This window comes from Amphiprion ocellaris, chromosome 5 (genome assembly GCF_022539595.1).
Source record: "Amphiprion ocellaris isolate individual 3 ecotype Okinawa chromosome 5, ASM2253959v1, whole genome shotgun sequence".
Taxonomy (NCBI): domain Eukaryota; kingdom Metazoa; phylum Chordata; class Actinopteri; family Pomacentridae; genus Amphiprion; species Amphiprion ocellaris.
In genome coordinates this window covers 28,739,879-28,767,514 of record NC_072770.1, presented here as the reverse complement: position 1 = coordinate 28,767,514, position 27,636 = coordinate 28,739,879, and the positions used below count along the sequence as shown (strand labels likewise).

Here is a 27,636-nt window from a genome sequence, read left to right as displayed (position 1 = left end):
GAATCTCCGCACGCAGCATCCAATTTGCATAAAGTAGAAGTCAGTCTACTTTATGCAAATGAGCTGCAGCCCTCTCTGGGTAAACACACCGGATCACAGCTGGAAACGCACTGCAACCGGACCAGCATGCCACATGTGGCGCATTTTCAGCTGCGATCCGGTGTGTTTACCTGGAGTGGGCTGCAGCTCATTTGCATAAAGTAGACTGGACTCCGGTGTGAGGAGATTAGGTAGGGGGTAAAAAAGAAACGGATAAATCGTGAATTGGGATTTTTTGGGAAAAAATCTGAGATTTTTTTTTTAGGCCATATCGCCCAGCCCTAACCAGACGATTAATAGTAGCTCTAGTATAGTTTTACAAGCAGTAGTAGTAATACTAAAAGTACAAGCAGCAGTAGTAGTATAAACAGCTGTTAGAGTCGTAGAAGTAGTATCAGCATTTGTAATAGTATTCCAAGTTGTAGTAGCAGTGCCAGCAGCAGCAGCAGTTAATGTACTACCATTACTACTAGTAGTAGTCACATTGCTATTACTACCACCAATACTACCAATAGTAGTTATGAAGCCTAACTCATGTATATCCAGATTACCATCTATGTTCTTCCTCCAAACCCATTTTATGATTGGGATTACAGGCAGTTCTTTAGGACTGCTCTCAAATAATTGAAATGTTACTAAACGAGGTTATACTTATCAAATTAAATAGCTCTGGTCTCCAGTATATTGGCAAATTCGGTTCTTTGTACTTAATTTAGTAGCATGATTTCTTTTTTAATATGTTGTGTACAGACTTACTTACTTCTCTGTCTACTTTTCTTACTCCATGTAGGTTTCCCAGAGACTATGGGTTGAGGAGGAATTGGAAGTTTGTCGGCTTAGACCTGGTGTCATTCCATCAGTGTTAAACTTCCCGGCTCATCTTGGAAGAGTACGTGCCAGAAAGACCACGACCAAGTAGCCTTGAGATCTTAGGCAGCGTCTCCCTGAAGTGGGTGTCAACAGTGTTCACAGTCAGGTCTGTGGTAATCCTGTCAAAAAACAAAACAGAAAAAAATCTAGATTATAAATCAACATGTAACCAAAGCACTCTGTGTATAACGCCATAGTATAGGATGTAGTTCAGAAAATGTCAAAGTATAGTATGCTTTACTCAAGAATAACATAGTATGGCCTGTAGTTCATAGTACAGCATGTTGGCAAGAAAAAAAAAAACAAAACATAGATTATTATGTGGTTCAAAAAGTGCAAAATGATAGGATGTTGCCTAAAATTGTCATGTATGATATGTGGTTCAAAAAATGTCATAGTGCAGTATATTGTCAAAATAGTATGTAATTCAAGAAAACATCAGAGTATAATATGTCATCTAAAAATACCATAGAATAATAATTTCATTGCACAAGTAAAAGTATAGTAACTTTTAAAACTGTTCGAATTTTTATATGTTGCTAAATAAAACAAAAAAAACTAAAACAAAAAAATGTCACAGTAATATGTCAATTAAAAAAGCCTATAGTATAGAGTGTCATCCAACAAACATCATAGTATAGCATGTCGCTCTAAAAACGTCACAGTATAGCCTTTAGTCCACAGCTGTCAGTAGGTGAGGAGCAACACAAAAACAGTCCAAACGCTGGTTTCCAGAGGGTTAGATGAGAATTTACTTGAAAGAGTAAGTTTACAACAACACAACATGTGAGGGGGTTAAAAACAAATGGGTGTTAGTAAAATAAAAATAAACAGAACTAAAAGTGAACTTCATGTTGACATTGATGGGCATTCCAACCAGGAACAAACTAAAAGATAATCAATACGAAAAAAAACTCTTCCTGTTCACCTGTTAAAACCCAAAAACACACCGCAATAGCACCCTAAACTAAAACTACCAATGGGTTCTCTGTTTTCCTTTCTGAACAATTCACAGGTCCCTCTCTATCTCGCTACACATCCACCAACCACTGGAACACATCTCCAAAGTTCTGCCAGGCCAGCTCAGCTTCCCCTCAGAAGAAGTGCCGCCACCTGCCAGATGAAGGAGCCTTTTGAGAGGCAGCTGGCATCGTGATTGGACTGTACTTTGGTCTGTTCCAATCCAGCTTCAGCTCCAGAGACGGCAGGCGGGACAAGTCAACGGAGGCCGGGTGGACAAAGGCATGCAGCTGAGTACAATCCAGAAAACAACAGAGGAGGAGTGCAGTGACCCAGGGCCAGAACAAACAGTATGTCTCTTAGAAAACATCATAGTATTATAGCCTTTGGTATGAAAAAACACCATCATATACATCGTATATTGTACAAATAACAAGTCAAAGGAAAGAGACATACATTGTAGAATTGTAGTAATTGTGGGCTGACTGATTTACTGATTATCAATATTTTATTTTTTACTGATTTACGGTAATAAATAAATTTTAAAATGGCGCTACTTTGGCTCTGAACCTTAATCTACCTGTGGTCGCTCTGTCTTCTGGAGTGATTTGATTGGTTATACGTCACGAATAAAACTCCTTTAACTTAACATCTGTAAACAAAACAAAAACGTATCAACAAAGTTTTCTGTTAGAGTTTGTGTTCTTCAGAGTTTAACTCCAAGATTTTAAATACTTTACTGCAAATTAATATCTACTCCAAATGTCTCACTAATAATCATTATCAGCCTTAAAAACCCACAAAACACCCCTCTATACTCGACCACACTTAGTACAGTCCGGTTCCCCCTTCTATAAATCTGCTTGGAATCTTCCACTTCCTGTTTGTCAAAGTGGCCTTCTACCTGGACAGGTTTTGTTGGAGCTCATGCAACAAACATTTTGGGTAACTGCACTTTAATATGGATGGATGACACTGAATTAGAGTCTGTTTTAATGAGAGTGAGTTAAGATGTGTAGCTCTGTCATTAAATAGTAAATTATTTCTCAGAATTCACAGAGAAAAGTCTGAAATGTTTGCTAGGTTAGCGTCCCACATGTTCTTTGGCTCAGCTAAAGCTAACTCTCTCCAACTTCTGGATCTCTTGAGTTACTTGTTAAAATATCTTGCTAGAGGTGCTGAAGCTCAGAAAATCTGAGATGTTTGTTCAGAATAAGCTCATTCTCAAGTCTTACCTAAACTGTCCTCTTTTGTTTGAACTTTCCCTAAACTTAGGAGTTAATGACAGAGCAGCACATCCAGACTCAGTCTCATTTATGTAGAGATTAAACTTCAGTGTCATTCATTGATGTTAAAGTGCAGTTTTTCAAATGTTTGTTGCACATGCTCCCGACCAAACCAGTCCAGGTGGGAGACGATGTGAAGAGAAAGCTCCAGAGGATGAATATCACACATTTACGTTGGAAATAAATGTCCTTTAATTAGACATTGTTATGCAAAAGTTGGATTTCCCTTTAATGATGTTCAAATCTTTGTTGAGTGTTTTGTTGATGTTGGTTTCTAAATGTTTTTTGACACTCGGCCCCAAAGATTAAAACCTTCTACGGCTCACAAGCTGCAACAGTTCACACATTATCAACTATCTTTCTGACTAAACTAAGATAAAAAGTGAAAAACTGCCTGATTCCTGCATCATGAATGTAAATCTTTTTGGTTTTTATGACAGTAAACTGAATATATTTGGGTTTGACATTTTATAAACCAAAACAAGAAATGAATTACTGGAGAAAACAATCAACAGATTAATGGACAAAGAAAATGTCTTTTCCAACATATATGGCTGAATTACTCCAACATTACAAGATACATACAATTTGAATTCAATTTTATTTATATAACACCAAATACAGGTCAAATTGTCTCAAGACGCTTAATTTTTATATTTTTTTTCATATTTAGAATATGACAAAGTAAGAAATTTAAACCTCTTGACTAATCCAATTTATTACTTGGTTTTTAAGAGACTAATCGACAAAATAACTTTCTCCACTAAAACTAATAAACATGAGGTCAAATAGAAGGAACAGTTTTAAATACTGCAGTCCCACGATGACAAGAATAAAGTTTTTCAACAAAAACTAAATCTGCTGGTGGATTCCATTAAAGTCCTAATAAAGGATAATAAAGTGTGATACTAAAGGTTTGTGGTGCTAAAAATGTCCAAGTAAAGATATGAAGTTGAACATGTGGATGGAGGTTGATAAAAGTTGACCTCCCTTCATTTCTCTGGAGTCGACTCCATGGATTTTATGGATGGTGGTTAAAGACCTGCTCTTCTAGTGGTCTTCCTTCTAGTCGCTGTAAAAAGTCAGTCCATCCTGGCTGACTTCAACACCTCTTCATGACAGCTTGGTCTACATCTGACCTGGTGGAAACTCCAGAAACTCTGGAAAACCCGTGGAGACTCGAAGAACTCGTGGAGACTCGAAGAACTCGTGGGGCGGGGAAAGGTGTGGTGGGTGGTGGGGGGAGGTGGGGGAGTAGAGGAGGGAGGCCGCCACCCACCTCCCCGCCTACTCTCCGCCCTGACTCCACCCAGACTCCGCCTTGGCTCCACCCATGTGGTCACTGCAGGAACTACGATGCCAAAGGGACGACGAATTTATTTCTTTTTATCTGATCTGTAGCTCAGTGAGTTAAGGATTTGCCTATGGAGCTGCAGGTCGCTGGTTCAAGACCAGACACTTCTTAAATTTTCTCAAAATCCTGACAAAGACAAACAAAGAAAATTGCCGGTGGTGGGTCTCGAACCTGCGACCTTCCACTTGGTAGTCCTCTTCTTATCCTCCTGAGCTACTCGCTCAGATACTAATTCTTCTTTTTTTTGCGCATTTATCATCTATTTTTTTGTCGTTTTCAAATTTTTTTTTTATTCAAGTCTCGACTCGACCGTTTTTCTCAGGAGGTTGGACTTTAGCCTTTGTGCTGGGGGGTTGAACCCTCAGTTCCAAGACTTTCCAAGCCTCCAGACCTCCCGAGTCCTCAGGACCTGAGCTTTCACACAGTCTGAGGGCTGAAATTTTCTGAGTCCCACAGTAGTTCTCTGTTAGATTGAACTTTCAGACAGTCCAAGGACTGATATCTTCCAAGTTCCTGAGTAGTTCTCTGTTAGTTTGAACCTTCAGACAGTCTGAGGGCTGAAATCTTAGAAGTTTCTCAGTACTTCTCTGTTAGTTTGAACCTTTAGACAGTCTGAGGACTGAAGTTTTAAAAGTTTCTCAGTACTTCTCTGTTAGTTTGAACTTTGTGGTTAACAGAAGCCTTAAAACTTGTGACCATGAGTCTTGATTTCACATTTAGACCATCCATCTGAGTTCTTCTCAGACTTTCACCTGTGGGTTTTTTAGAAATCCTCAACAAACTTTGATTCTCTTCACTGAACAGTAAAGTTTGTGGAGATCAGAAGGTAACATTAGTTTGATCCATGCCTTCAACTACAAGTAGACTTTATCTGGAAAGCAGTTTTCTGAAATGAGTTCTTAGTAAATCTATCCACAATCAAACCAAGAACATAGAAAGAGGAAATGTTTGAAGAAACAACTTGATGTTTTCGTTTCAGACTAGAAAACGCTGTAAGACCTTTATTTGTTTTTGCTCTTTTTGATCGTTTTATTGTCTCTTCTGTTTAATTTGATCTTCTAAAGTTTAACTGGTGTCTTTTCAAATGTTTTGTCTTTAGTTTGATTCTTCTTAAACGTTTAGTTTTGCTCTTTTCTCACCTTTTATTCTTTTCTAATGTCTGATTTGATTTCCAAATGTTTTGTCTTTTTAATGTTTAATAGTTTTTTTCAAATGTTTTATCGGCTTGTTTGAGTTTTCTTTCTTTTCCCAATATTTAATGTTTCGATTAAATCTTTAAGGTTTTTCTTTTTAAATGTTTTACCACCTTTAAATGTTTAATTTTCTTTTTAAATGCTTCATTGTATTTTCTGTTTAATTCCTATATGAAGTTTTATTGTCTTTAAGATGTAATTTTCTAATTAAACATTAAATTTTTAAATTAAATGTTTTGTCTTTTTAAAGGTTTAATAATCTAATTAAATGTTTTGCATTTTTAAAAATGTTTAATATTCTTCTTGTTTAATTGTATTTTTTAAATGTTTAATTATGGAAAATATTGTATCTGTAATTTTTAATATTTGTATTTTAAAAATTTTGTTTAATTTCATAATGACATGTATTGTATCTTGTTGAATTATCTAATTCAATATTTTGTCTGTTTAATAGAGTTAAACATTAAATACAATTAAATGATATTAAACAGAAAATATTGAATTAGATAACTCAACAAGATACATGTCATTATGAAATTAAACAAAATTTTTAATATACAAATATTAAAAATTACAGATAAAATATTTTCAATAATTAAACATTTAAAAAATACAATTAAACAAGAAGAATATTAAACATTTTTAAAAATGCAAAACATTTAATTAGATTATTAAACCTTTAACAAGACAAAACATTTAATTAAAAAATTAAATGTTTAATTAGAAAATTACATCTTAAATTTCTTAAATCTTTTTAATAAAACTTTTTAAAAGTTTTATTGTATTAATTTTTTTCCCTTTGATTTCATTGCTTTTTGTTATGTAGTTTATTTCTTTAATCTTCTTTTTCTGTCAAGATTTTAACGCCAACCTTAAAAATGAAATAAACCCTTAAATCACAACAAAAATACTTCTGTTGTCACAATCACGAGTTAGTCAGTTATTCAGTTTATCAATTCAACTTTATTTGTTTAGCACCTTTTACACAGATGACAAAACTAAACAAGCAAAGAGAAAAAAAACTATGCTAAAACTATGATTAAAACTCAAAAACATTAAAAAAAAAAAAAAAGATTTAACATGGTAATAAAATCTGTTGTGTCCAGGGGATGGAGGGAGTTTATTGAAGTCTTCTTGGGCTCACATGGTAAATCATTTAAAATATAAACTTGATATTCAGTCTAAGGAAACTGCAGAGCAACAGAAGAACCAACAATATCTCCTGTTTTCTCCTTTAATGAGTCGACTCTTCTTGTGCTTTCAGACCAAAGAACTACAGACTCTTCACAACCTGCTCAAACTCTTGGTACAGGACCTCACCACACGGGTCAAGAAGGTTTCCGTCTCATTTCTACTCTGAAGATCACCTTCTCCTGCTCAAACTGCTGACAAATGTTTCTGCTGCTCTAAAGTCTGGTCTCCCAAACTTCCTAAAAACTCTCAAAGTCTCTTCTGCTGCAGGTTGCTTTGTAGAACTGTTCCAGAAAACCTCACTAAACCACGTGGAGGGGCCTCAAGATAGTCATCCAAATGAAACCGTACAAAAACCAAACTATCACAACCCAAACGCTAAAGTCTCCTGCAGCCTACCAGAGAACCTCTGAGAACAGAGAATCAGGACAGGAACTCTTACCTTCTGGACAACCAACCGTGGTTCTCAAACAAGAATACAGAATGTGTCTGACCAAAAACCTCTGAAGACTCACTACAGCCAAGATAAAGACACAACTCAGCTGCACCAAATCCACTAATCACTGCACACATTAGCACCATGTGCTCACTGTGGCTAAAGAACCACATTTACCAAGACAACTATCCAGTACAAAGCCCTAAAACACACCAAGAAACACATTAAAGATGATTTTACTGCTGGAAGCTGCAAGCCAACGCCTAAAGAACAACCTAAAGCAACGGAGCCAAACCCAGTTCAGTGGTGAACAGAAGTAGAGGAAATGTTTGCCTGCAGCTAAATAAAGCAGGAAGACACTGAGCTGCCCAGGTGTTCCTGATAACACCAAGCAGCCACCTGGACAGCCAATAGGAACACAGCTTACTGGAAGTCCAGAGGGCTGGGTTAGTGAAGGAAATTTAGTTTAAAGTTGAGGCAGAAAGTTAACAAAGAAAGTTGAAAACCACCTTCTGATCCCTGAAATCTCTGAGTTTTCACACAAAGAACACCTGAACATGTCAAACTGGTTCCATAGTAGAACCATCATTGTAAAAACGTCATAGTATGGTGTGTTGCTCAAAAAACATTAGGACCCGGCTGTCGGGGGACAAACATGTAAGAAACATGAGAACAGAGAGAACCCAACCAGTAGGTCACAGTTTATCATCCCCCAGTCATCTCCTGAAGTCCATATGGTGAGAGACATCAGTATCTGGTTGTTAATTTACCAGAGGATGCTTATAATCATGCTGATGTGGTCTGTACAGTATTTTAGTGACTCAATAAATGCCTAAGTTGTTTTCTTAAAATGCTTTTTAGTTTTTAATGAACATTTAACAGCCTATATGTAATCAATAAATGGCCTTTGCCTATCTTAAGAAAAATTCACTCAGAACTCTGATATGTTAACAGTACTAAATAAATCAATAAATACATGCATACACACAAAAATAAGTTAATACATTAACTGTGTTAAGATAAGATTTAGATTTAAAAAAAAGTTGTTTATGTTTTTGCAGAATCCAGTATTGCTCACTGGTTGGTCATTACATTTTATTAGTTTGATTTCACTGTTTAAAATGATGCCACCTCTTTTCAGACAGAACCTGTGATAATAAAACAATACTACAAACATTTTTAGTTCCGTGTTAATAAAGCACTTAAAGCTTTAAGTATGGCTAAATGCTTTTTTCAAAATTAAATATATCACTCCTTAGGTGGTAGTGGCCCCAAGTTCAGTGAAGTTGGAAAGATATTCACAGGTTCGGACTTCCAGCATCAATAACTCATTAGATATAGGTTGTTAAAACATAAACGATGCCTCTTTCCCATTGTTGCAAGGCAGACAATGTGCTACAAGCCCAGTTTTATCAAAAGTAGCTGTCTTTCAAGCTACAGGAATAACATTGGTGTCTATGGAGTGAACAGGGTCCGTCTGCAATTTGCAAAACCGCTGCAACAGTAAAGAGAGACAAATATTCAATAACTTCACTCTTATACATTGTAGTGTCACTAAAATCACTGCAGCCTTCAACTGGCTCCTGTTGACAAAGTGTTTTAACAGAAATGTAAATGCTGTAATTTGATTCTTTTAATGAACCATGTAACTTGAATGGATGTGATGCTGGTGTGACCACAGTGCACACGTCTGATGTTGCTCACAGTGGTCCAAGAGACGCTCAGGGAGTTTGTGTGTTTGCTCAGACTCATGAAAAATCAGAGGGAACATTGGTCACGTGCCCAGTTTTGATTGACAAGAAATATGTATTCTATCAACAATCATTTGCTTGTAGATTTTTACGCAGTCATTGAACTATGGCACTGGCAACAACACATCATTTAGAAGTTCTACTGAAAAGCATCTGAGAGTATCACCAAACATATATTACAATTTTGATATTTTATATACAGTCAAAGCTTGTAATGACAAAATCCATTACTTTGAATTCAGTTCCATTACAGAGATGTGACCACATCACAGCTGATCCTTTAGGCTATCCAGCATTTTAAAGCAGCAGTTCCCCTACAAGAGCTCCTCAGATTAATCTAAGGGGTAGTGCGCTGATTACTGAAGTAAGGAGCAAGAAAAAGAAAACAAATCTGCCACTAAATTATCTTTTTTTTTTTTTTTTTTTTTTACGGTGATGGTTAACACGGGCTGCACAGTGGCGTAGTGGTTAGCACTTTCGCCTTGCAGCAAGAAGGTCCCTGGTTCGCGTCCCGGCTTTCCCGGGATCTTTCTGCATGGAGTTTGCATGTTCTCCCTGTGCATGCGTGGGTTTTCTCCGGGTACTCCGGCTTCCTCCCACAGTCCAAAAATATGCTGAGGTTAATTGATTATTCTAAATTGCCCGTAGGTGTGAATGTGAGAGTGCTTGTTTGTCTTTGTGTGTGGCCCTGCGACAGACTGGTGACCTGTCTAGGGTGTCCCCTGCCTTTGCCCGAGTCAGCTGGGATAGGCTCCAGCCCCCCCCCGCGACCCTAGTGAGGATTAAGCGGTGTATAGATAATGGATGGATGGATGGAGAACTAAATGGGACATCTGTCAGGGATTCGCTGACTTCACTTCACGGACTTCATTGTAATGAAGAAACATGTGACCCAGTACACAAAGTGTGGGTCATAGTTATGTTATCAATCTGTATTGGACAACAACTTAACTCTATGGCAATGAGGAATGAGGTATATCAGGCTTTACCTAAAATTTTTACCATAAACATGTCCATCTAGTTTCAGTTTGAAAAGAACTTCTGTCTCTACATTTTGTGCTGTAACATTTCAGTCTATGTGTACACTGAAACTGTAAGTACCTAGCAGATACATAGTATAATACAGTGCATGTATTTTTATGGATGGCCCCAAGTGAAAATGTTTGGAATTGATTTCTTTGGTTTTGTACACATCATGGCTCATCTTGAGGAGGGTTCTTCTTCTTCACGTACTGCCGCAGGTACTGGATGGCTGATAGTGCACTCACATTTGCTAGGAGAGCTGAAAAGAATTCCGATAAAGGTTATTTTTAATGAGACTTCAAGTCAATAGATTATGTTCTTTACCCCCACGTCATATTGACATTTAAAGTTGAAGTCTGGAAGATCCCTGTTGATTGTCTTTGGCGGCACCTTTTGCAAATTTGCAGATGTGTTTTTCCATCTCACTTCCCAGAAATCAAAACAGTTTTACCTGTCTGACATCGCCAGTCACTTGTGACCTGCACAACACCTCCATAACAAGTGGCAGGCTGTTTATAAAAGATGAATGTAGCCCATGCAGAAGTCACTTAAGGCTGTATTATTTCTGATGACCAGCAGGAGGCGACTCCTATAGTTGCTAAAAAGGAAGTCTGAAAGTCTAGAAAGTAATCAGAAAATCGCCTGACTTCTCACTTGATTTATTACCTCAGTAAACATTTTCCTAATGAGTATATGGACTCAGTTACTAGTGTCAAATCTTCTTAATGCAACGTCATGTTCATTTTGTAAACTATGGGCAAATTTAGAGTAAAATGGCCAATAAAGTTTTTTTTTTGAAAGTGCTTTAGAGCATCGTTACCTTGTGTTTGACAGGTTGCTACCGTATGGACATACAAAGTTTTCTCAGTCAGATTCACAGCTCGCTTCTTACATCTGGTTTCAAAAAATTAAGATGGTGGCAGTCAAATTCCAAACTTAAATCATTTAAACAGTAGTCCATAAACTAATGGGTGACTTCATGGTGGCTACAAACAACCTTTAAATACATCCTATTGTTGTGACCACACATGAAAGCAAAATCTGTTCACCGCTTCACACACAAATGAGTTGAAAAGCAACGTAAGATCCATCCAGTCTCACTAGCAAACTAACACTCATCATTAACTGTGATTTTGTGTGAAAATGCCATTGGTTTGTAAAACTGTAAATACAAGGACTTTTATATAATTTATCAACAACCTCATTTTGCAGTAGATTATCTTTATTTACATGAAAATCTTCAAGATTGCCACTTTAAAGATTCTGAAAATCTTGCTGAGCAGGACAGACAGCAGGTCTGGAAAGAAACCCACTGTGGGCCTGACATAAAGTGATAAAATAGCCAAGAAGCAAGATTAACAATAACTTGTTGTTATTTTTAAGAACCCACCCACCCACTCTCATTAAATTTCAAATCTAGGGTAGCTAAACTCTGGTTGGTACACAGAAATACTCTTTTCCCAACAGGCATCACCCACTTCAAACCAATTAGATAGATGCAAACACTTTGTTTTTAACTGATTTTTTAAGTGTCCCTGCATGATCCCACTGCTCACAGTAAGACACTGATTAGGAAATGATGTTTTCAGGGTCTTTAATAGCGTATTTTAGAACTCGGATATCTGTTGAAAAATGATTATAACAGCTTAATATAAATGCATGAAGTTTCCTACCTGCTTTCCAGGCATCAGCAGCCTCTGGATCGGAGGATTTTAACACCCAGGAGGCAAAAGCAATGCAGACCAAACACATGTCTGACTGCTTCAGAGTGGAGAAGATGCCCACATGTTCTGTAAGAGACAAGCACAATCTAAAATGAGTTTGAATACTTGTTTGCTTTTTTCTCCTGTTAAAAACAGATCACACACTTACTTGTTGTCTGTATGGCATCTAAAATCCTCTGCTGCTCTTCTAGCTCTCTGAAGAGCTGAGAAGAAGTTGGGCAGATTCTTCCCTCACTGAGCACCGTTACTCCTGGATCCTCACTTCTAATCCAGATCTTCTCTGCCTGGACTGGAAACATCCAGGCACCAGACTTCCTGCACCAGATGCTGCCTTTGTCGGAGAAGCGAATCTTCCTTGTCGACATCAAGCCTTTCCAGCTGGATCCGTGTTGATCGGCGTGGATAAAAGAATGAGACACGACTCTGATTGGAGAGAACTCATCCAGTCCCTCGCAGTTTGAACTCAAGAAAACAAAGTCCGGTTTTGGGAATGTGAGCTCTCTGACAGTGGGGTGAGAACAAGAGAAAATGGGGATGGGTTTGTCCTCGCTGCACTGCAGAGAAGAGGATGATATTTCATCTCTGTATGTACAAAGAGTGTAGTCGAAGACAGGAGCCACTGAGATGTTCTCTGGATCATAGACAGTGGCACACCGGGACTCAGCGTTCGCTTTGTCCTCTGTGAAAAAGTATTCAAACTCCTCTGGGACGGATATTTGGTAATCTGCACCCAGTAAGTGTGTGCTGGTTAGTAAAGACGCAGGAAGTAGAGCTCCCAGGCTGCCACTCACTTTCAAAACAGTGTTTTGATCCAGAGATGTGCTGAGAGGCAGGCTGCTCTCATCATCACCAAGCGAAGATGACAAAGATAAACCCTCTGTGTTGAGAGCCTGGATGTTGTGCATGCTTTTGCTTTTTGTCATCCGCCTGGGCAGCGCAAGTTTGCTCAAAGTGGGAGACTCTAGATTGTCTAGACATTGTCCTGCAAAGTCCTCTAAAGGCACAGGAGTCTCCCTCCCCTCTGAGCTCGTCGACTCCTCCTCATGCGAAGGAAAGGGAGAGTCACTCATCCTTCGCTGGTTTTTGCTGTGAGGCTCAGGACTGGGGTTCCTACTGGTGCCAATGAACTGCCAGTACTCTTCATCAAAATCTGAGGTGGAAAAGTCACAGCTGGAGCGATCCGGTTTTGATTCGTCAGAATGTGTTAAGTAGTCTGAGTCGGCGGTGTCGGATGTGTCCATGAGAGCGCTATCAGACAAACTATACTCCACGGTGTCACCTAGTAAATTGTGATTTGTAGGAGAATCATCTGCGTTTGGTGTCACTGTTTCTTGTGTTTCTCTGGGTGATGGACTTCTGCCCATCCTCAGCTGCAAAATGTCATTTATTGTCAGCTTTTCCATTTCATTCCAAAAAGCCGAAATGGCGTAAATAGGCCGAGTGTGACCCGCAGCTTTAGCATATGTTTCAGGGCAGTGGGCCTCAGAGCAAGGTGTTACAGTTAAATCAGGAACAGGAAGTGGACCGAGCTGATCACCCTCACAGCTACCAGATGCTGAAAGAGTCATTTTGTCATTCTGGGGTTCAGGTGTGTTTAAAGGCCTGCAGAGCATCACACTGTGTGTGTCATTATCACATGTGGAGATGGCATCTGGCACTTTGGTGGCTCTTTGGCCAGCAGATGGAAATTCGAGGGAATTCTCGGCACTGGTGCTTTCATAACCTTCCCAGTTATTAGCCGCTGCATTGCTGGAGAGAGTCCCATCGACAGAGTGAATTTGTCCGTCCTGCATTGGGTCAGCGTCGGCATCCTCAGTCAGACTGAACAGATGGCTGTCAGATGTCAGAGATAATGAGCAGTGCAACTGTTGGGTTTCCATTAGAAGATGCTGAGGTTCCTCCACTGATTCAGCAGCTGACAAATAACTTTCAGAGTCAAAACTGTGAGTGGAGAGGAACTCAGCGCTGTCCTCGAGCTCGTCTGACTCCTTACTGTCCAACTCTGTCGATGTGTTTCGTGATGTGGATGCTGAGACACCTGGCTCAGATTTGTTTCTGTCCATCTGATTCTCTATGATGTCTTCTTGGAGCCAACAACTGATTACCAGTTTTTCTGACAAGTTCTCCTCTTCACAAGGCATTTGTGATAAATCTGAAACACTTTCAGTGTTTGTTTCAACCTTTGGATGCCCTGAATTTGATTGCATATCCCCACCTCCCTGTGATTTGCTTTTATCTTCACTTATCTCTAACTCTGACCCGTTTCCCAGTGAGTTCTCCTCACTCTTCTCTCCAGGGCTGCACACAACACTTCCCTCACAAGGTTTTTTTTGCTTTCGTTTTTTTTTCACAGACGTGGCACGCGCTCGCTGTCGTGCAGGACTGTCATTCACTGTCACAAACCAGCGTTCCTTCTCTGCTTTTGAAGCAACTCTGCAGACATCCTCACTCACACCTGCCTGTGCAGTGTGCAGCTCATTCACATTTAGTCCTGTCTGGTTGCAAGAAAGTGGGTCAGGCTCCTCTGTGGATTTTGTGTTACTCTCTGTTTGCACATCTTTTGTCAGTTCTTCAGATTCTCCTGAACTCTCCACATTTAGCAGCGTGTTTGCAACACTGTCACTTGTCTCCTCTGCAGTTTTCATGTGTACCACTCCTGTGTTGATGGGATTTCCTCCGGGGCAGTCGATACACACTTCAGATTCCTCAGCTGTTGTTGCAGCATCACCCACTTGTCCTCTCGCATCACTTTGGTGAAGCTGCACTGACAGCTTTATACAACCTGTGCAGCTCTCCTCTTCAGTGCAGCGTCCTCCCACAGCGTTTGTTTCAGCTGCATCGGTGCTCTGCTGCATCTCCTGCTGGGCCGAGCTAAACTTTCCTGAATCCTCCGAATCGCTGAGGCTCCAGTCATCAGGGCAGGCGAGCTGAGGCTGCAGCACACAGCACTCCTCGCTCTCCTCGTAGAAAATAGTCCAGTCATACTCTGCAATGTGAATGCTGTGATCTAAATCATCCATTCTGATCCCTAACATGCTCTTCAATCTGCAAAAACACAACAATACCTACATTGTAATTTAGATATTTTGCATAAAAACACAACAAAAGTGACCTCATGTGATTTGTAGCAGTTCATCCTTGCTGGGGTGTTTGTCACATCAACACATCTGAGCTAAATATAGAATGCATGCATTTGTCTGGAGCTTAATATTGCTTGTAATCACCTGCTGTTTGGAAACTGTCATGCAGAAGTTAGTTAGTTCATAGTTTGAGAGTTGAACTCAAGAGCAGCAAAGCAACACCAGAGCACTTCGGTCACCAGCTCCATAACAGACCCCAAAATACTCCATGGCCCTGCTCTTAGAAAACAGGTCATATGATCTGATATGAAAAAAAATCAGCTGTCCAGTGTCAGAGTACGACAATTCAGTTTAACAAACACACTCACTGGGTTGTTGTCATAGTGAAGCTGCAGAAGCTACAATCCTAGAATATGACACAAATATTCAAATCATTTTCAAAATTGCAGCCACTCAAATGATCCCTTTATGTTTACTTTATATTTTTAGGTTGAACACATTTTCTGCAGTATTGTTATAGCTACGGGGTAAAATGTTGTTAGTGTCACTTTGTCATCTTCAGTTTAACAGACGTTGTTCCCCATAAACTCTCCACTGCTGTTTGTCAAAGTCATCAAAGGTCTTGTGTGTTAATGTTACTCACAAAGCCAACATGAAGCCTCCAGCTGCAGCACACAGTCAATAATGAGTCCCAGTAACTCAAACAGCAGCCTACCTGTTGCAGAAGGACAAATCATCCAGTTTGAAGGTGTCAGTGCTGTTTCCTGCAGGGACATTTCAGTTATGATGTCCATCTGTCCTTGCATATGTCAGACTGGGCCCTTTGCTTGGCTGTTATAAATAGAGCAGTATGTCCTGTCACATGTAGCTGCAGACGTCCTTCCGTCCAGTACCAGAGGTATGACATTTCAGTCCCTCAAAATACAAACACTGTTAATAACACAAACAAGAATTCCATTATCCAAACCTCGTGCAACATTTTGCTACCATCGTAAATATTTTACATATTTATTTAAGTATGACGTGGCATATGATTTGTTTTAAAATGACAGTGTTGTTTTTATACATTTAGCTCATTATATTTATTATATAGATAGACAGATAGAGCCTTAAAATGTAAAGCTTCTCATCACATGCAATAAGCCTTTTTATTCACTCTTAATGTGCTTTTATGTTATTTGGATGCTGTATTGTGGAATATGTTTAGCAGTATTGTCTTCTACAGCTCTCTTCTGTATTTATTTTCTGTGTTTTGGCAATCAGTGATATTTTTGTGTATTTATGGATAAATTACAGATGATAATGGATAATGACTGTGTTAATGTAGACAGACCACAGAAAGTAGAAGTTAACTTATTATACAGTAGACACACAAGGTCTTTGGTAGTACCGATAATTCTATTGCGATGACATGACTAGAGACATATTCTGTCTGTACTTTAACATTCACTAAAAATCGGCACCAAAAACTGAACATTCCAGCTGAATGATATGTGTCACGACTACACACAGGATTATGGAAAGGTGCTTTATTTCTGCAAACAGTACGTACAGCTTCTGAACTTTCTTCATGGCACTGAAACTACAATATGTACATCATTAGAAAAACAATACATCATTTGTATAAAACAGTATGTACATGTAGTCATCTTATGGTTGTCTGCACAACAGTAAAGACACAAAGCAAAATGGGGGAATATTAATGGAATGATTGCTGCCTTTTATCTGGGTCACTTCAGATTGCTCCACATATACTGAAGATGGAAATGACTTTTTATTCTCACAGCCATAGGGTTGTCAAGATATGGAATAAATACTTTATGGAATAAAATACCGTGGAGCAAATAAAACTCGGATAAGGTTAGGATTGTAGATACAGTAAAGGCCACTGGATGTAATTCAAATACCCAATTATTCATCACAGATACGTCATGATTAAAAGCTTCCTGGCTGCACTTAAAGCTCATAATGGCACAGTAATCACAGTAATGGCGTACAGTAAAAGCCATTTTCTTCAGACATTTGGCAAAGGTAATAGTAGTCAAGTAACATTCATAATGCAACTCCAATGTTGCCACCTACACAACAACAAAAATCTCAATCACACTCGATGGCAACAAGTTATTTTGAGCGTTTCTTTTAAAAATTAAGGTCCAACGTTAGCTGAAGACCTCAGATAAATAAAGTGCACGAAGATTCATTTATTTTGAGGGTAAAATCTGTTGGGATTTAAAATTAACAGCTTCAGCAGGATCACAGAATTTTTAAAAAAAAAAAAAAAAAAAAAGATTTTGATATTGAAAATTTCCTCTTTTCATGACTGAGTGGGTGTGAATGTAGAATGCAATAAATGCAGGATGCAGCTGCAATACACGATTTGTTGTGCACGTGAAATACATTCACCTTGGTTGATCACAAAAATAATAAACACAACGGCAACAACAAAAATACAAAACGCAAAGAAACAAACATCAATTCCTAAAACATCCTGGTCCACCAGAGGAACTCTAACGCTATCAGACACATCATTTATTGTTTTGGCCCAAATCTACGCAGTAAAACTCAGTGCACAAAGTCAAATAAATAGCACACGTGTAAAACCATCATGATCAGCAGATCAGACGTCCATTAAATGTTACTTGGCTGTCACTTTGTCTCAAAAAAACCCCCACTGTTGCTAAACTTGGTCACTGGCCTGATTTGTCTTTGCTTTAGCGGAATAATCTGAAATTTTGGGAAATATACTTAGAGAGAGTTAGACGACAAAAATCTATACAAATCTCGTATCTTAAACAGATGAAGCTGCAGCCAGAAGCCAGTTATGTGAACTTAGCTTTGACTGGAAACAGTCAGCCAGGGTCGGTTCAAAGGGTCTTTGTACTGCGCTAAGCTACACGGCTTCTGGTAGCAGCTTCATATTTTCCAAATAGAGATGACACTGGTATTGATAGTCTCATCTAATTATTTCAAAGCATTCCTTTAACAGACACGTTTACCAAGTTCCTCATATGTCTAGATATTGCCACTGAACTCACACTTCTGAACATCAGATAAAAACTAAGCAGTCATCCTCTCTCTCATTCAAAACTGAGAATACCAACCAACTTACAAATACTGAAACTATTCATCCTCAGATATATCGTGTGTCTGCTGAACAAAGACAATTCAGAGCGCCAGGAGGACTGACAAGTTAGCTGCTGGATGCTTTTTCCAGAAACATACTCTTATTAAAAGCAGAAAAAGTAGCAGCTCCAGTGACGCGAATGCGGCAGAAGCAGCAACAGTTTAATTTGGCCACCCTCATTAGAGTCAGCTGGTCTTTCTTCACATGATAAAGTCTCACATCATTCCTGAGCTCTCTCTCCTACCTGCAGCAGACCTCCCACCCGTCCTCCTACACATTATAGTCTTGAGTTGTGGATGTTGTGGTTATCGTGGCACTGTTCAGTGTTGATGTTGCAGAGGGCCGCTCCCTTCTCACATATCTTGGCTTCCTCACTTCAAAACAAAGAAAGAAAAGCAAGATCACACACTCATCTGTGAGAGTAACAAGAGCAGACTTGCATTGAAATTTACAAGTGGCACATTTAAGCGGCCCTTTAGTGCTTTTGTTGTGACGTTACAATTTGAGCTTTTACTGCATTGCTGCAACACTCGTCATCAACAAAGCCAGATATTGCAGACATTACCTAATAGCTAACCGGTTCAGTCAGGAGACAGTTCTCAAACAGGTTTTTCACAGAGCAACACAGTGAAGTCGTCTTACCTGATGAGGAGGGGATCATGACAGCCTGGAAGGCAAAACAACAAAGTTTAAATAGCTTGATGTCTTCCTTTTGAGACAAATATATGCAAATAAAGCCATTGTACAACAGGAAACAACAAACAGATTTAAAGTGTCTACATGGTGTTGGATAAGCTTTGACAAAACAATAAAACTGACTTACGGTTTCACTTGGTTGGAATATGAAGGCTGCAAATGCATACGAATCAACATTACATTCAGGTTTAATAGAAAATACATCATTTCACTAAACAACATTTTGTTCTTCATTCTGAAGGCTTTGATGGGAGCCTCGTCCATTTTCTCACAACTGTGTGTTGCTCACCCTTGTTGCGTCGGTAGAAGATGCTCGGGAGCCGGTTGGAGCGTTTGAGGTAGAAAAAAGAGGCAACAGAGAGGATCAGAAACAGGCTGATCAACAGTGTTCCCAGAAGAAGAGAGGCTGCCACACCGGGACCTCCTGCACAGAAACACAGCACAGAGCAGGACGTGACTGAGAGAAATGTGGCGAACATCTTACATCTTAGCTGCAACATACAACCCCATTCCAGCCAGAGACACACAAGCAAATCTGGTCTCTTCTAACTTCAATTTCAAGCTCATCATAATGTGGAGACTATATCACTAGGGATGATCCTAATGACATATTTTTCTAATCGACTTAAAGTGAAACAGAAAACAAAACAGTCAAAATTTGTTTGCTGAGCGAGGCTAATTTTAGCACCAGCAGAGTTCTTTCCCTGCTCGTCCACATAATTGTGCTGAATGTGGTCACACATTGCTCCAGTCCAGTGCTTATACGTCAGCTGATTTTCACACAGCATACATCCAGCCTTATTTTCATTTTATAGATCATAACACTGTCAGAATGCTGTATGTTTTGGCAAGCATCAAGAGGAGGCAGCCATGTGTGGGGGCAACAGACCTAGCTAGTGGTGGCTGGCTGTGTAAACTTAAATGGCATTGTATAATAAAAAAAATAACAGCACAGACTCTTTAGAATGAGGGATATATTTATTTAAAGTTTTCTAATACTACATTTTTTCACTTGAATTTGATGGAATTTAAAATAATAGCAATCCTGTCAAGGAACAGGTTTTTCTGAACATTTAGGCACTTTATAGCTTGATTTATGTCAACTCTGTTAGAAAAACACTAAAAAGCTTTTTAATTTTATCAATCCAACGAGAACATACAGTTCTTAAGTATCTAATATTACAATTTAGTGAAATTTGTTCTATTTATAGTGTATAATACTCTAAGGCAGGGGTCGCCAACACAGTGCCCGCGGGCGTCTGGTTGCCCGCAGAGACCATGTGAGTTGCCGGCAACAGGTATTCTAAAAATAACACTAGTCACCATGAAATTCCTTATCAAAAATTATAGTTGCTGTTCTTTTTAAATCAAAAATACTTACATTAATGCAGATTTTAAATTACAATATTTATTATAATTTTTTTTTTTTTAAAAACAAAAATGTCTTCGGTGTAAATGAACTTTGACTTTGTCCGAGTCAAAGTTCACTGCGCATGTCAAACCACCACGTCATTCTGCTGCAGCGTCCGGGTGCAGACACTTTGGGAAGCTAGATGTGGTTTTTATCCCCAAAACATGACAGAGAAGTGAAAGAGAAAACACTATTTTCACGATGACTGGGAGGAAGAGGGGCGACTATTGCGACGGCAAAGCGGCACAATGTGGAGAGACGCAACTTTAGCCACCACAAAGCTTCCATGCTAACTAGCCACCTGGTAGCGCACATAGACTGGATGCGCACTACGGACAGGAAAAGCCCGGGACTTAAAGGCAGCTTTGGCATGTACTATGCGGCGAAAAGTTTCTTCGTAGAGAAAAATGTACCATTAGAAAAGCTTGTTTTAATGACGACGGATGGGGCTCCTCCATGACGGGTCGCCATGCAGGCTTCATTGTACGATGCAGAGGTGATCCAGACTTCCCAACATTCCTACATTACCACTGCATCATTCACCAGCAGGACATATGTATGTACAAAAGTGGCCGGATTTGATCATGTGAGGACTCGTGTCATGAAGATCATAAATGGCTCCAAAGCCAAACAACCAGGACATTGAAGGTGCTGCTGGAGGAGCAGTCAGCTGAACATAGTGACCTGTTACTACACACAGAAACCCCATGGATCAGCAGGGGACCAGTTTTGCAGCGTTTTTTGTCACTGTTGGCTGAAATCAAAGATTTCATGCAATCCAAAGGGAAGACACCTTGTTGCTTGAGGACACTGAGTGGATTCTTGTCCTTGCATTTTAACGGACATCACTGGGAAACTGAACCATCTGAAATGTGAGCTACAAGGTAAAGGTAAGACATGATAAGCTCTGCAATGCCAGGCTTCCCACTAACACACATTTACAGACAAAGAAAGAGGTAACATGTTGTCATTCAGAGCACCGTGTCGTTACACAAAAATGTGAAAAATAATTTGTTGAAAACATGTAATGATTTGTTGTTATGATCTGTTAAAAATGTTGCAATGCTGGTGAAAAATGCTGGTGATTAGCACTAATGTGATAGGATTCATTTCAAAGTGTGAAAGAGTTGATTTTTTTTCTTACATAACTGATAATTTGTACAAACATGGGACAGAGTTCATGAATTGTTCAAAAATGTTACAAAGGTAGTGGTTTGCACAAATGAAGCATGATTTGATGACAGTTAATGATTTCCTAAAAATGTTAGAAGTGACAGTTTGCACAGAAATGTAACTGGTGTGATTTTGAACAAAATGCTGCAAATATGCTGATTCATACAAAACTGTCAAGAAAGATATTTACAAAAGTTTCAGAGATGGGATACCTCTGACTTTTAAATATTGGAACAGATTTCCATATATATATATATATATATATATGTATATGTATATATATATGTGTGTGTGTGTGTGTGTGTGTGTGTGTGTGTGTGTGTGTGTGTGTGTTTCCTACCATTATTGTTGTGGAAATCGTTAATAATTATTGTAAGGAATAATTAACATAAATGTGATCAGAGAGTCTTTTTACATATTATTTTCATTATTATTATTGTTTAAAGATGATGGCACAAGTTTGCTATTGAGGAAGTTTGTATCAAACGAGGTGCCCTTCGTACTACTCAGTAGCCTTGAAGTTGCTCTCAGGTTCAAAAAGGTTGGTGACCCCTGCTCTAAGGTCTTAACCTTACTATGTGACTTAGGTTGAGAATTCTGATTAACTAAATAAAATGGAATAGTTCATCCAGAGAACCTATCCTCCTTATATTTGAATTTATTTTTCAGTTGTTATTAGATGTTCATGTGCTTATTTTTTCATAAGAAATAGCTGGGAAAAAGCCACAAAGGTCTCTGCCATGACACATTATGGTTTGTCCAAATGCTGGAGAAGGACATGGAATTGAGAGCCCAGGCAGAAAAATACTAGGATGGGGCCACTGAAAATGGGAGAGGCACTTTGCCCAAAAAATGCAGAAATGCAAAGTGTGCTCAGTGTTCAATGAAGATGGAGGTCCACCACTGAGACGGCAACGTCCTGAAAGGTCCCACTTCCATTCTGCCTTTCTTTACCTTCTTTCTTATATCATGTTCTTAAATTTAAAAAAAATATGTAGAAAATATTCACTAATATCATACCTCTATGGTTTGATTTTTTTGTACAAAAGTATAGCAGTTTGATAGAAACAAATGCAGAAACTGTTTGATGCAGTTGTTTTTATAGATTTACATCAAAATATCAATTCTATGAGTGTTCTGTCACTTTGATGCATCGCCAAAATAGCGATGGCCAATAGTTTTATAGTGGTGTGTGTTGGCAGCATTTACTACCTTAAAATAAAGAAAAATGCAATAGAGCTACTTGGAACATCTCTAGTAAGTACATTGCAGTTAGACTAAAATATCTGGATTACAGCATATACTTCAGAATGTTACTGTAACATATCCCCAGTGTTTCTCTAGCAAATTACTGCATACAGATTTATCCGGTGTGTTTATTATATGCTATATACATAACACAGCTACCAAAAAATAATAGACCACTAGTTCCTTGTAAAATATCCCAGTGATATTTATATAATATCTATATTAAAATGCCTGTTTTGTATTTAAGATTTAGCACCACTTCACTAAAATATTTATTATGTAAGTTGTATGGTTTTGCATTGACAAAGTAACAACATATATGATCTTTTATTTGATATCAGTATAATATCAACTCTAAGCTTAATGGAATATTATTATATTTTAAAACACGATAACATTAGTGTAAAGAGAAAAGCTTTTCCAGCGTTTAATTGAAGCACACTCCCATCTATGAAATATTAATATTATTTTAATCGACTAGTATTTATGGTTCTGACTAGTGAGGGTAACAACGTTAATCGTTCAGTTGACTAATCTCATATAAAACCAAACCATGACAAATGATCTCTGATAATTCTGACTTATCGACACATTACAGTAAAGAACAAGACATAAATATCACCCATGACGACTGTAAATCACTTACCAATTTTAGGAATGACAGTAGTTACTGTTGTATGATTTTTACGCTCCAATGTATAATCTAAAAAGCACACAAAATGGGACAAATCAACGAGTACAATTCAACATTCAGATTTTTGTCTGTTAATAGAAAAAAACCACCACATAGTATACAATGCTTACTGTAGGTGCAGACTGTTATGTTCTCTAAATCCACAGCTGCCGAGTCACAGAATATACACACAGTGTTGCTGTTCTCAAGGACGCGCATGAAGCATCCTGAGGAATGAAAGAGGAAAATGGATTTCTCATTCTTTATTTCTCAGTTTTCCGTTTGATATCATCTCATCAATAAAATGTCCATTTCATTCTGTAACAAAATGATGTTCTATTCACATTTCAATGGTCATTAAAGCTTGTTTTTCCTACGTAGGATAAAGTTACCATTAACACAAGGGGAGTTAAATCCTTTATTTTTCACCTCCAGCAGGCACACGCCGAACGTTTCTTCACTCTAAAAACGTCACATCAACTAAATCAAACTCTCTCCATCGTTTAAAAAATTACAGATATTAAATAGGACTCAAAACAACTGATGTATGTACTGAGGATTTCATTCATAATCTGCTCTACTTCTTAGCACAGTCTCTCGGTTCCACAATGGTGTACTGATTTCAGAGGTTTGTGTTTGCACGCTGATTCTGTATTTCCATTCATATAGCATAAAACCAGATATGTATTTAATTTACTACTCCTGATACCCAACTGTACAGAATAAAGGAACTACAGTACTTTCACTCTGGTTGCTTGTTGCTGCATTGCACTTGCATATTGCTAATAAACTGACTAAGCCATTGCTACTAAACACCACACTCATACAACAATTTCTGCAGTATTACTGTAAACACACTAGTTCCAAACTCCTAAGGGACACCAGCATCACATAAGTCAAATCAAATAATTATCCAAGTGTCACTGAGACCAGACTGCTTTTGCATTTAGCCTTCTAAAGTCTGACAAAAGTGTGCCATAAAGTCACAAATTCTGACCGCAGTATGAGGCATTCATATCAGCAATAATCAATCCAAGGGTGACTCACAGCTTGATAAATTAATTATTCTGAACCCATATGGAAAAATAATGTGACCAGTTCAAAATTGGAACAAACAGAAGCACCAGTCCCACATTACATTACACTGTTTAGATCCAACTCGCTGTGTCTCTTTAATTCAGTTGAATCTCTTATATACTAAATAGTTGGAGGCTCTACTTTATACTCACTGTTCAGAACATCCTTTCACTCTGACTAATCTCACACTGGAGATAATGATGATGTTACAAGGGCAAAGCTCTGTGTTGTTCTGCATAATGCTGACAGCCTTGATCGCGGCTGTTTGTTGGTGGTAAGTCACTGAAAACATCCACATTACCTGGTTCACAGTGAGTGTCATTGGAGCAGGAATTGTTCGCTCTCTGTTTCTCGCCACAACATTCGAGGGAGTTCTGATGTAGGGCCTGTAAGCAACACACATTAGCAAATCAGCATAACCAGAACAAAGCACATGCTGGCCACACTTTGGCGGGGTGAAATCCATTTTCTACCTTAGTTACAGGTGTCTCAGGTCTGATAAGAATCACAGTAGCAGCCAAGACCAAAAGGAATGACAGAGCCATATTCAAACCTTTGGAGATCAAACAGACAGGAGTTAGATAAGCTTCAGTTAGTTGGACAAGGCACACAGCAGGACACATAGCTTTGCACATTTAATCTGACAGGGTAGAAGAACGATGAAGCAAAACACCAGATAAAAATAGCAGTTAATTAGATGGTTATCTAGATGTTGCACATGCTTTAAAGTTAAGATTAATAGAACATGTTCACTGCTTAGTGTTTCAGAGGTAATGCTAATTTTATGTTATCATTAGAATTATTATTATTATTATTATTAGATTATTGTAGAGACAAAATCTTAGTTTCCAAATCTTGGGGAAAAAAACGTTAATTGATACACAAATCTGCTTATAACTTTGCTGTGTCTTACAAAGCTATGCAACTTATGAATTTTTACCTTGATTTAAAGCTTATTTTCAAGTATTGCTCCACTCCATACATCACTGAAACACTTTATTTTAATGACTAAATTGGTCTAAACAGATATAAAACTATTCCAAATTGCTTCACCTCTCAATATTGGATTATTTCTCAGTTGACAGAGTAATTTGTCTGCAGAAGCAGATATATCGAAAAGACCATGTTGAAAATACAGGCCCCAGAGTAGAGGCTCAATGCGACAAAAGTAAATACATAGGCACAAGTTTGAAAACGTGGTCACTGCAGCAAAACTGAGTACATCTGTGATTTCCAATTAGCCTCATTGCGTGAACATGGTTTTAAAATGATTGTCTATCTGCAAATCTGCACTATGGTATTCACAAATATTGAAAGAATACAAAAAAACATTGACCAACTATAAATCAGCTGTAACAGCTATCAGTCATAGTACCACTAATCAGAGCTGCGGTGGCCTAAAATGATGCAAAAGAAAGCGGGTTACTTTCACAATCTACCTCTGAAAAACAAACAAGCAAGTGCTTTTAGACTCGGCACAGTGAATAAGTGTAGAAAGTCAAGTTTCTGTGACAGCTCAAGCAGCTTGTACAACATGACAGATGTTGATAGCATCCTAAGAAAAACCTCTTACTTGCTCTTTGGGACTAAACTGCAACATCAAGCTTTGCTAAAATGCATGAAAAGAAGCCAAAGAATGTTGTTCTTTGGTGAAATGAAACCAAAACGAATTTGTCCGGCTCAGTGTATTTAGTGTGAAACTGGCCATGACTACTACACTGAATGCATAGTCCTGACAGTGAAGCACAGAGGTGGCAGTGTGTTGATATGGGGGATAGGGGGGATGACTTTTAAAGATGGAACAATAAACGTCCGTGAATACACCAACATACTGGCTGACAAATGATGAGTCCCAGTTTGCTGGAGCTTGGCAGAAAATAACATTCCAGCATGATAACAACCCAAAAGCGCACTGCCAGAATCACACGAGAGTTTCTAAAGAAGAAAAACATGAAACCCATGATCTGGCCAAGTATGTTGTTTGACTTGAACCCAACAGAACAGCTTTGGAGTATTTTGGAGAGAAGTGTAGAGGAACACAACCCCTCCAGCAAAATTCAGCTAAAAAAATAGACTCTAAAGAATGGCAGAATATCTCTTCAGAAATGTAATTTCTTCTGTGCCACGGAGGATTAAAAATAAAGTTAGACATACAAAGTTCAAAAAAAGAGATCTGAATCTGAGTAGTGAACTTATGCATTCAGTTCCTACTATAGGGGGCTGTGTTGTTAATACAGTAAATAAGCTGTTAGTTTTTAATTTTACATTACAGCAAATACCCTACTGATTCAACTTATAACTAATACTGCTGCTGTAAGGTGATGTAAACCTGAATCACTTGCAATTTAAGTGATATTCTTGTAAACTATAATTTGTAAAATACACTACAGTTGGAGGTTAGATTAAATTTTAGGCTAGAAACCCCCAGTTTGAATGTTTACAAGAAGCAGTCTTGCTAAAATAGACTTTTTTTCTTAACTTGAAACTGTCAAAACTCATTTTTAAAGCACAGAACATATTTTCAGAAGCAGAACAACAACAACACAACGAGTGCATGAGAGAACTACGAGCAGCAGCTAACGCCAGTGATGAGCTGTTGAGCTAAGCTAGCACCTGTCACTGGGATGAAGTTAGGCGGTGACTGAGCTAGCAGTCGGAGCTAAAACACCGACATGTCAGCGTTACACATTCAGATCCGCCTCACATTATCGGACACAGAAGCTGCACCGATGTGGAGACGCAAAGAAAAAAGTTCACTCACCGGCCAAACACGAGGCTTTGGCCTGATCAAACTCCTAGCTGCGGGTTTAGCAGCGGCACGTCTCGTCCGCCGCAGAGCTGTTAGCGCACCGTGGCTCGGATCTGTTGGCAGATTTGTCATCAACACACCTCTGCAGCTCCGCCACAGACAGACGAGGCGACAGACAGCAGCAGCTCTCAGATACCTGCTCCCGGTTAGCATGCACTTATCCCGGCTTTTCACAATAAAACCAACGGGACGCTTTTCACAATAAAAGCCGACGGAACGCACACGGTGTTGGTTCTTTGACAGACCGATTCAATAAACGGATGACTGGATTACATGGGAACGGAAGGGCAAGTATTCTTCTCGCAACTGCCAAAAATAACGGCAAATGGAAAAAAGAGACATTTAAAAACAGCAATTTCTCATTTGTAAAAAAACAAAACAAAACAACAAAAAACAACAACAAACAAACCAACACAAACCATATTGGCCTGTTTATTTATTTACAATCAGTGTATAAATGTTTTTTTTCTGTTGCTGTGCAAGTTATTGTCTCAACAAAAAAAAGCTGAAATACATTA

The 27,636-nt window shown here is 38.6% G+C and overlaps 2 protein-coding genes across 4 annotated transcripts; both read right to left on the bottom strand.

Annotated features, from left to right (window-relative positions):
• Nucleotides 1-160: 160 nt before the first annotated feature.
• LOC118469739 (PPARGC1 and ESRR induced regulator, muscle 1) lies at nt 161-16,302 on the bottom strand. Of its 2 annotated transcripts, none has more exons than XM_055010607.1 (4): nt 15,623-16,302; nt 11,976-14,872; nt 11,777-11,893; nt 161-1,028 (listed from the first exon to the last, which is right to left on the bottom strand). In XM_055010607.1, exons 2-4 carry the CDS (start codon nt 14,860-14,862, stop codon nt 1,012-1,014), a joined length of 3,021 nt encoding a protein of 1,006 aa, XP_054866582.1. In that variant the 5' UTR covers nt 14,863-14,872; nt 15,623-16,302; the 3' UTR covers nt 161-1,011. The 2 variants fall into 2 exon arrangements, with proteins under 2 accessions (XP_054866582.1, XP_035800307.2); XM_035944414.2 differs by lacking the exon at nt 161-1,028 and adding an exon at nt 9,902-10,362.
• A 119-nt stretch (nt 16,303-16,421) lies between these two features.
• On the bottom strand, nt 16,422-27,289 carry c5h1orf159 (chromosome 5 C1orf159 homolog). Of its 2 annotated transcripts, XM_023262191.3 has the most exons (9): nt 27,071-27,285; nt 24,783-24,862; nt 24,611-24,695; nt 23,364-23,459; nt 23,206-23,262; nt 19,017-19,151; nt 18,855-18,880; nt 18,674-18,698; nt 16,422-18,405 (listed from the first exon to the last, which is right to left on the bottom strand). In XM_023262191.3, exons 2-9 carry the CDS (start codon nt 24,852-24,854, stop codon nt 18,302-18,304), a joined length of 600 nt encoding a protein of 199 aa, XP_023117959.2. In that variant the 5' UTR covers nt 24,855-24,862; nt 27,071-27,285; the 3' UTR covers nt 16,422-18,301. The 2 variants fall into 2 exon arrangements, with proteins under 2 accessions (XP_023117959.2, XP_035800308.2); XM_035944415.2 differs by lacking the exon at nt 24,783-24,862 and having other exon boundaries at nt 27,071-27,289.
• Between the last annotated feature and the right edge of the window lie 347 nt (nt 27,290-27,636).